The sequence below is a fragment of the Anarrhichthys ocellatus genome, unplaced genomic scaffold (assembly GCF_004355925.1).
Source record: "Anarrhichthys ocellatus isolate YVR2014 unplaced genomic scaffold, GSC_Weel_1.0 scaffold342, whole genome shotgun sequence".
Lineage (NCBI taxonomy): Eukaryota > Metazoa > Chordata > Actinopteri > Perciformes > Anarhichadidae > Anarrhichthys > Anarrhichthys ocellatus.
The window spans coordinates 1-10,159 of record NW_022280336.1 but is presented as its reverse complement, the minus strand read 5'-3'; the positions used below and the strand labels follow the sequence as shown (position 1 = coordinate 10,159).

The 10,159-nt window shown below is 38.5% G+C and overlaps 2 protein-coding genes across 3 annotated transcripts in view; both read right to left on the bottom strand.

Annotated features, from left to right (window-relative positions):
* Nucleotides 1-2,312, bottom strand: part of mocs2 (molybdenum cofactor synthesis 2) — a 3,158-nt gene extending 846 nt beyond the window's left edge. Inside the window, exons 1-4 of one of the 2 annotated variants that reach the window (XM_031879663.1) lie at nucleotides 2,207-2,312; nucleotides 836-957; nucleotides 427-559; nucleotides 27-224 (exon numbers count right to left, since the gene is read on the bottom strand). In XM_031879663.1, coding sequence (XP_031735523.1) covers nucleotides 436-559; nucleotides 836-957; nucleotides 2,207-2,218 — 258 coding nt within the window. In that variant the 5' untranslated portion in view covers nucleotides 2,219-2,312 and the 3' untranslated portion in view covers nucleotides 27-224; nucleotides 427-435. Of the gene's footprint in view, nucleotides 1-26; nucleotides 225-426; nucleotides 560-835; nucleotides 958-2,206 lie in introns of those variants that run through there. The other variant, XM_031879662.1, reaches the window with a different exon arrangement.
* Nucleotides 2,313-8,710: 6,398 nt separating this feature from the next.
* Nucleotides 8,711-10,028, bottom strand: LOC116401320 (alpha-mannosidase 2x-like). Its single transcript, XM_031879664.1, has 3 exons — nucleotides 9,837-10,028; nucleotides 9,349-9,459; nucleotides 8,711-9,083 (listed from the first exon to the last, which is right to left on the bottom strand). The coding sequence occupies exons 1-3, from the start codon at nucleotides 9,948-9,950 to the stop codon at nucleotides 8,913-8,915; spliced, it is 396 nt and encodes a 131-aa protein (XP_031735524.1). The 5' UTR covers nucleotides 9,951-10,028; the 3' UTR covers nucleotides 8,711-8,912.
* Between the last annotated feature and the right edge of the window lie 131 nt (nucleotides 10,029-10,159).

The following is a 10,159-nucleotide window of genomic DNA, read 5'->3' as shown; positions in this document are numbered from 1 at the left end:
CACACACACACACACACACACACACACACACACACACACACACACACCCCTTATTGAACATGAATAAACATATTTAATGGATTGAATGAATGAATAAAAGTTGAACCTATAAACATTGAAATGGCTCCACAGGAGGAGCTGCTGACGGCGTCAACCACTTCCTGTACTGACAGCCAATCACGGCTCAGCTTGAAGACGTCCCTCCGCTCCTCTGACTCGGTCATCTGAGACAGAATACATCAAAATAATTAACATTCATATTTCTTGATATATCATTAGAACGTATTAAATATTGATCCAAGAGGTTTTAATCATTAAATAATATGATAATGTTCTCAGGGTGTTTTTTAGACTTATTCATGTTGAAACACAAACATTCCTGTTCATGGATCTGAAACATTTGATTGGTTCATATGAATAACTGACTCCTCCTCTTTATCCTCCGCTGAGCGGCGGCACCACGGCGACCTCGTCTCCGTCTCCCAGAGTCACCACCTGGTCACCGATGGCAACGTACTGATGACGCACCGCAAACACCACCTGATCCTGGAGGAGGAGTCTACACACACACACACACACACACACACACACACACACACACACACACAATTGTGAATAAATGTCTCAGTCCAGACAAAGATCTGATCAGAAGTATTGATGAGAATCAATCAGCAGCGTCACGTGTCGTCGACCTTTATGTTGTGGATGTTGATGTTGTTGATGTTTACGTTGTTGATGTTCATGTTGTTGACGTTGTTTATGTTGATGTTTATGTTGTTTATGTTGATGATGTTTATGTTGCAGTGGACGACCTTTAGTGACCTCATCTCGGTACCTCGGGTGTCGCTGTAGCAACAGGCTCCAGAGGTCCCGGCTGCTGATTGGTGTCGGCACGGCAACAATCTCTTCCTTCACTCCGGTCAGCTCCACGCTCTTAGCGAAGTACAACACACACACCTGAAGAAGAAGTACAACACACACCTGAAGAAGAACAACAACAACACACACACACACACACCTGAAGAAGAACAACAACACGCACACCTGAAGAAGAACAACACGCACACCTGAAGAAGAACAACACGCACACCTGAAGAAGTACAACACACACACCTGAAGAAGTACAACACACACCTGAAGAAGTACAACACACACCTGAAGAAGAACAACAACACGCACACCTGAAGAAGAACACCACACACACCTGAAGAAGTACAACACACACACCTGAAGAAGAACAACACACACACCTGAAGAAGAACAACACACACACCTGAAGAAGAACAACACACACACCTGAAGAACAACAACACGCACACCTGAAGAAGAACAACAACACGCACACCTGAAGAAGAACAACAACACGCACACCTGAAGAAGAACAACAACACGCACACCTGAAGAAGAACAACACGCACACCTGAAGAAGAACAACACGCACACCTGAAGAAGAACAACAACACGCACACCTGAAGAAGAACAACAACACACACACACCTGAAGAAGAACAACACGCACACACACCTGAAGAAGAACAACACGCACACCTGAAGAAGTACAACACACACCTGAAGAAGTACAACACACACCTGAAGAAGTACAACACACACACCTGAAGAAGTACAACACACACACCTGAAGAAGAACAACAACAACACGCACACCTGAAGAAGTACACCACACACACCTGAAGAAGAACAACACACACACACCTGAAGAAGAACAACACACACACACACCTGAAGAAGAACAACACACACACACACACACCTGAAGCTGTAACAGCATTGACTGGAGGCTTTATGTTTTCACACAGTCTGCCTCCTCGTGCTGCTCACGAGGGTTTGTATTTCTGCCCTCAGGTCACGTGATGCTGACATCAGCTTAGACCAATCTCCATTTAGAAACCTCTAAACTGAAACAATTCCTCCCCTAACAACACCACATGTATCTTAACAACGGTCAGGAAGCAATAAATCATATCAAATATAACTTGACTTCACTACGGCGTTAACACTACCGATCAATTCACATGAACACGTGCTTTTTAAACGTTTGTTTACTCTCGCTGCACGGCCGGTGCGTCACATTCGCCTCCAGCAGCGTGTTACATGAGAGGACATGTGAACGCAGTCTGGTGTCAAACATCCCGAAGACAGCGTCGGTCCCTGAGGAGCGTTGATACGGAAGCTTCGTGAAAACTCACCTGCGCAGTCATGAAGAAGTCCGTAGATTCTGAACATCTGAAGAAACGTCCCCCAGAACGTCTGTTTACCAGCTGGACGTCACTTCCGGTTCCGCTTCTTCTTCTTTGACGTTTTACGGCAGTTGACATTCACGACGCTACATGACCGCCATCTTCAGGTGTTATTCTCCCTCCGTCTCCATTCTTTTTTAAATAAATTATTATTTTTCCGTGATTGTGTCACAATGTAATGTCTCTCACGTGTCGTTTTCTCGCGTTGTATGACGAATAAACAAATAATAAGATCAGACGACGTGTTACAGCAGAGTAGTTCCGTAAAATGATGGTCTAGCAACCAGGAGCCAATCATTAGCCAGTGATGGAATCAGTTAACCAATCAGGAGCAGCGGCTTCGCTGACGCTGTCCTATTTTTCGCGATGCTCTCTGCTGTTATAAACGGAGATTAAATGTCTGAAACAAAAACATTTTTATTGGAATTGAACTGTCACACAATTAAAATTCTTTAGTTTCTGTAGAGGAAATGCTTCACCTCCATATTTTAAAGTCAACTAGCTAGGTGCTAAAAGGAAAGGGCTGTTGGCTTACGCTAACGAGGCTACTGCAAAGTCTCATAGACGAATGCTAAGGATGTTAGCGGTCTGCTAGCGAAAGCTTTTTATCATATTAAAATATCGGATGTGATTTTTTTGCCATTTTGTGTTGGCCAGTGTAAAGTTTAACATTATTTAGCCTCTCACGTAATCTTGAGTTTTATTTCCTCCAGTTACAGAGCAGCATCAGATTATTATGTGATTTTGCACTAAAACACCTTTAGATGATCATCATTGATGTCACTCAAAACCTGTAACAACTAAACAAGCAGGATCATCACCAGTCATCACAAACAACAACAACAACACAATGGCATTCAGAAAGTAGACTTAAAGAAATATAAACAGCACATTAGATGAATAGATCGAGTACTTTATTAATCACAATGATAAGTATTACAGATGCAGCAGTCGAGACACAGAAACAGAATAATTCAGTTAAAAAGCAAAACTATCTTCAAGAACCAAAATTAAGAATATTATTTTTTAAATGATTGAAAAAACTGATCATAGAGACTAAGAAGAGGACCAAAATATTAACTTTAACATTGCTACAACAAAAAAATCACCAGAGAACCAGAGAACATATTCTCAACAAAAAATATATAAAACTGATTAAAAACAACATACGTATAATGTATTGATGTAAATGTAAGAAAATAAACTTCACACAGAAAGACAACATCTCAACAATATCCACCAAATATCAAACAAAACTGTTTTAAAATCAGTATAAAGAAACAGACTCGACAAAATAAACATGAAACAAATCAATTCAGATGAGTCACATGACAAACACTAATAATTCTAAAAGGAAAACACATCTTAACATTAACATTTCCACAACTACTAAAATCACTGCAGATAACAAGTCGACAAAGCTTCATGTAAATACTGTAAAATAAAGAGTTTATTTAACTCATCTTCCTAACTGTTGTGGAAATTTATCATATGGTTCTTTTAGTTATAACTTGTATCAGTTAAACCTGCATATACCACCCTAACCCTCTTCCCACGAAAAGGCTGGGAACCTGGCCTTGGTGGGTGCAGCGGCCGACAACATCTGCAAGGGGGAGGGTGAAGGGAGAGGAGACGAGATAACGTGCATATATACTCTGTTTTGTCTTTTTATTGTTGTTAGACCTCTGAACCATCCGTGGGGAAAGAGCTCTATCCATTCAGCTGAATTATGATTGAAGTGTCTGTTCATTAAATATGTTTTTAATACTTTAAGAAGTTTCCATCGTGATTATTTCTCACTGGGAGGTTAAAAAGATTTTTTTCCACCACACTAAGTAGTTTAGTTGTCTGAACCTAACTAAGTTGTTTAGTTGTCTGAACTTAACTAAGTAGTTCAGTTGTCTGAACCTAACTAAGTTGTTTAGTTGTCTGAACCTAACTAAGTAGTTTAGTCGTCTGAACCTAACTAAGTTGTTTAGTTGTCTGAACCTAACTAAGTAGTTTAGTCGTCTGAACCTAACTAAGTAGTTTAGTTGTCTGAACCTAACTAAGTTGTTTAGTTGTCTGAACCTAACTAAGTAGTTCAGTTGTCTGAACCTAAGTAGTTTAGTCGTCTGAACCTAACTAAGTTGTTTAGTTGTCTGAACCTAAGTAGTTTAGTCGTCTGAACCTAACTAAGTAGTTTAGTCGTCTGAACCTAACTAAGTTGTTTAGTTGTCTGAACCTAACTAAGTTGTGTCCTGTGAACACAGAAGTTTATTTCTAACGAGCAGAAATTGAAAACGATTCTCATAAAAATTATGAATTGAGGCGTTTTCTTCACACTGCAGCTCATATATTCACTTTTCTCCTCTGAAGACTTTGAGTTCCTTCTTCATCTCCTCAACCTTCTCAATGATCTTCTGGAGCTGACCAGCTGACCGGTTGATGAAGCGTATTAACTCTGTGCTGTTTTCAGGCGTCTTCACTCCTTCTTTTCAGTTTGCAAACTGGACTACTCTCATCCTGTAACTCCTCCATGTCTGCCTCTCTGATCTGCTCCAACTCATCACATGTCTCATTTATTTTTTGCAGCTTGTTCTCCAGATGTTCAATCATTGCCAAGAATTCTCTCCTCAGTTGTTCTAATTTATTTACACTTTCTTTCTCGTGCTGTTTTGTTTTTTTGTTTGAAGCACCAATAACACCTCCTCCTGCTCCTGCTCCCATTAAGGTCAACCCCCCAGTAAATGGAGCTGTAATGATGCCGAGTGCACATGCGATTCCTCCAATAACATATGCTAATGTTATCTCTGTCTGCTTCTCTTTTACTTCTTCAGCGATCTCCTGGAACTCTTTCACAACCTGCCTCATCCTGTGTTCACTGTTGTCAAACACTTTGATGAACGAAGCCGCTTGTTTTGTGAGATTGTTCTTTAAAGGAGAAAATCTGCTCCGTGGTCTTTGTCTTCCCGGGTTCTGTGATTCATCTTCAGTGTGGGAGAATAGCGAACAATCTTCTGTTCCTGAGTCCGTCTCCGTAGAGCTTCTTCCCCAGTCCTGTGATTCATCTTCAGTGGGGGGGGGTAAGTTACATTATTTTTGTACTGGGAACATCATCGTGAAGTCTTCACAAGTTTGTCTCTGCATCGTCTGTTGAACGAGCTGAACTTTGATTATAAAATGCGTCTCTGTGGAGACAGGAAGAGACACAGATAGTCAGCATAACAATAAACACAGTGCAAAAGTATGAAGACATAATTCAAATTACAAATACAAAAATTGACAACAGAATGTGAGAAATATACAAGAATGTGTAAAACTATGTCTGTTAGTGTCAGAGCAATGTGTAGCTAACAGAGCTTGCGAGAGCAGAGCAGAAGGGCACGCTCACGTGCACTAAAAGGCTGGTTATGAACAAAGAGAGGAGAAGCTGTGATATCATCACACAGAGACGTGATTCTCTGATCAGTCACACTTTACTCCTCTAGATCTTTATGTAGATGATAGTTATTGATCATATATTAATGATCTCAACAGTCATCACACCATCAGACTCTCGCAGGTTTTCGTGAGGCAGGTTTTTTCACATCAAACACTTTCTGACTACGTGGATGGGAGGAGAAAATGGAGAACTTTGGGGAGCTTTGATGATGTCATGTCGTTGTGACATTATGTCGGTAAAACTCAACAAACATAAATCTCGACGTGACCGTTCTACTGCATTACTCAGTTTAGAGTTACAATTATCTTTGATGAAGTGAAAAACACACTGTGAAAGAGTAAAAGTTGTAAGAAGAAAACACCTGTCAATCACCGTGTAGCCCCGCCCTAAAGCATCCCCTGCTTTATGGTCTGTGTGACTCTAAATGGACCATAATGTACTAAATGAACATCATGCTGTAGTGAAGAAGACTTGAAACTAGAGATTGAGACCATAAACTCATGTTTACAATGTTTACTGAGGTAATAAATCAAGAGAGAAGTAGAGTCATTTTCTCATAGACTTCTATACAGCCAGAGGAGTCGCCCCCTGGTGGACACTAGAGAGAATGCAGCTTTAACACATGAAGCTCTGACTTCTGGTTCTTACCTCTTTGTATGAAGCAGCAGCACTGAGCACGCTCAGACTTCACCGTTCAGTCTCAGCAGAGGACGTCCACTTTCCGTCTGTCCCGTCAGCTTTTTATCCATCTCAGAGTTGTTTCTCAGAAATCATATGATCAGAGCAGCCAATCAAACAACAGCTGGGTCCCACCAGAGGACAGTAACTGATTAACTTTATCTGACACTCCTATAGAGAGATAAAATTATATAAATGAATAATAAAAGAATAACTAGAAGGATAAACAGCGTATCTCATAAAGTAATACATCATTTGAGTATCCGCCCCGTGTTCCGGACGCTACACCTTCCACCGGGTTTAAAGAAAATCAGGTCGGTATAGTTTTCCTGTAAATCAGCTGACCTCATTGGTGAAGACCAAAGAAACAAGACGACAGAGGACAAAATATTAATAAAGAAATTAAAAAGTTCAAATAAAAAGTCTTGGAAAAAAACAAAAACTGAAGAAGATAACGTTCTTTGGTTTTACTTGAATGAATTATTGATAAACCGTGAATATAATCAGGTTCATGTGAACAATAATGTTCTATAGCCACTTTGTGTGAGTGTTTTTAAGCTGAAATGAAGAATCTGGTGAAACAGAAGTTGTGTTTTGAATGATTTCTTTTCTCAAGAAGAGGCCCAGTTCTACAGAGTCACAGAGAGTGTGTAGAAGTGAACGCTCCAGAGATAAAGTCACACAGAGTCATATAGAGAGTGATCAAGGGTGGGGGGGCTGCATACTGGAACATCAGCCCCAGACTAGAGCTTCATCTGCAGAACAACAGACGCACTGATGTGTACGTTTTATCCATAAGGGTTAGAACATGTGAAGTGTTGTTCAACAGCAAGAAGAAGAGGATGTGTGCAGGCAGTCAGCTGCTGCATGGATCACAAGTGATATGATGCAAGCTTGGGATAGTTTGCACAATGACGAGTTATTAAACAGTTTACTTATAAAATTATAAAATACTGATCAGAATATAGCATTTCCATTACACAACTGCAAGATACATCTGAGCACGTACGTTAACACAAATGGTGAAGATCTACTGAGTTCAGAGCAAAAGTACAAGTACATAAGTATTTACACAATATACTAAGTAGAACTGTACCATCACAGATCAGAATACAGTAGAACTCTGAAATCAAACTGATTCGTGTCGTCAAACTTTTAATAACTAACAGACAACAAAGAGACGGATCTGACGAGTTCAGCTTGTGTTAATATATATACACAGTATATATATATATATATATATATATATGTGTGTGTATGATCTGTTATGTATATCAATATATTTATATGTCAAATATATAAAAGACAACAATAAGTAAAGTTATTTAAAGTCTCTGAAGCTCTTCTGATCTATAAAATCCTCCATCAGGACCTCAGTTCGTGGTCTTGTGGACTTAAAGTCTCTGTTGTGTGTTTGTGACGAGTTCAGATGTAACTGTGTTGAAGATGATGCTCGTTGTGAAAAGAGAGTTCATCACTGTTCTACCAGCCACAGATACACAATGTTTGCTATTATCTTATTATTCTCTGACAGCCGTCTGGATGTGAAGAGAATTAACAGCTGGCTGTAAAACTTTAACCAGGAACTGAAACCAATAAAACAATTAAACGTAGTGATGTAATATTTAATCTCTCACTGATGGACGGAGACACTGAAGTTATTTTATGAAGGCTGGAGACTAAAGAAACATCTGCAGAAAAGCTCTCACCAAGGAAAATTAAACAATCATTTATTTTGTATTAAAACCATAAATTTGTCCCAAAATAAACTAGAAAACCAAAACATTTTAACAACTTCATGAAAGTAAAAAATACATTTTTCATTTTCAGATTTGTTTCAACAACAAACATCTTCATATAAAATATATATAAAGAAATTCTTGATTAAAAAAAATACCCAGAAGATTTAACAGTTTTTCCCAAAATGTCTCTTTCACAGCAAATTATATTAAAACAAATATTCAACATTTAACGAGTAAATATTTAAAACATGTTAAATATGTGCAGTCTGGAAACATTCATGTACAATTACACTAAATTACAGTTTACCCACAATTCCACATTTTATGAACACGCACGCACACAAACAAACAAACAAAAAGTAGTTTTTGTTGCCATAGCAACTTCAGTTTAAATTTCAGTGTTTTCTCTCTCTGACCTTTGACCTTTAGAAGGACCCGTTTTGTTTTTTTTACCTGTGAATTATTATTTATATTAACATTTCTATAATTCACAGTAGAAACATGTAAAATATTGTCACATTAACAGACATCTCCAGCTTAAAAAATAAAAATCAGAAAAAATATTTAATTCCTTCATTTGTTACATTTTATATTTAATATTTTGTCAATTTATAATTATTAAAAATAATTTAATTATTTGTGTCTTTTCCCTTTTTTATTCATGTTTTTTTAACATTAACAAACCTCCATGTTCAACTGATCTTCATCTTAGCTGCTTACTTTACATTTAAAATGTATAATAATCTTTATCTTTTATATTTAGACATAATGTTTGTTTTCATGTAGCTTCTGATTCGTTCGTTCTTGTTATTTAGTCGATCTCGACCCGGAAGGCGCTGATTTCCATTGGTCGCAGGCTGGTGATGCGCGGCGGCTGCTGTTGCCGGGCGGATTCCGGTTCGTCGTCTTCCCGCAGCAGAGTGAGACCGGACCGACGGACCGACCGGAACCGGAGAGGAGAGAAGAGATTGTCCAAGTTCACCTGGAACACAGAACAGGAAGTCCGCTCAGAGACAAAACTAATTAAAGAACATTTAAAATGTAATTACCTAATTCTAGAAAAATATTTTAATGAAAATAACTAATTTAAAACAAAGGAAAACAATTAAATATCAACAGCATTAAAAAGACAAGAACACATTAAAAACAAGTTATATATTTATGTATTTTGAAAACATATCAATAAAAAAAGGAATTATGGCTTCAAGTAATTAATACGAAATAAATAAATACTATGTGTCATTCACCTCCTCGTGCGCGCTCCATGTGCACTCCAGTGATAGCTCGGGGGCGGAGCTACAATCAAAGCCCTTCCTGTGGAGGAGTAGAGCCACTTCCTGTGACGGACTTTCTGCTTCCTGTTTGTCCACAAACACAAACAAAACATTCAATTTGTTTGTTTTGATGTTGATGAAACTTTAAAAACATCACAGTGTAGTTACACTGTATCACCAGAGGAGGCGCCAAAGAACCAAACAGAGATCTTGGAGAACTTAAAGTGTCATAATCGATGATTAAAATAATGGACAATTATAGTTTCAGGTGTAATTGTTTTTTCTGTGACTTTTTATCATAAATATAAATATTATACATTTACATTTATTTAAATCTGCTATTGAAGTTTTCCAGAGTTTTTTGTTTATTTATTTGTTTTAATTAATCAATATATTTTTAAATTGTTGAGGTAAAGTCCTGAAAACATTTTAGCACTGCTCCAGGTGTTTCCAGGTGTTACCTGCGGGTCCTCCAGCGTCCTCAGGTTCAGCAGGTGAACGTCACACGGCAGCGACGAGCGGAGCGGCAGGAAGGGGCGGAGCTTCGGCACCTGGCTGTCGCTATGGGCGACCATGCAGATTGGCGGGTGGCTGAGGGAGAGCGAGGTCAGGTGGGCGAGCAGGGACAGGTGTTGAATTGAGGCTCCTCCCACTTCCTGTCAGATCATCATCAAATCATACAAAAGAGAAAAGAAAAAACTGAACATACATACACATACATATATATATATACATACATATATATATATATATATACATACATATATATATATATATATATATA

Coding starts and splice junctions, on each gene's coding strand:
- LOC116401320 (XM_031879664.1), bottom strand. CDS start 9,950: ATGGTCGCCCATAGCGACAGCCAGGTGCCGAAGCTCCGCCCCTTCCTG. Junction 9,460..9,836: donor GGACGCTGGAGGACCCGCAG/GTAACACCTGGA, acceptor GTGGACAAACAG/GAAGCAGAAAGTCCGTCACA. Junction 9,084..9,348: donor CATGGAGCGCGCACGAGGAG/GTGAATGACACA, acceptor TCTGTGTTCCAG/GTGAACTTGGACAATCTCTT.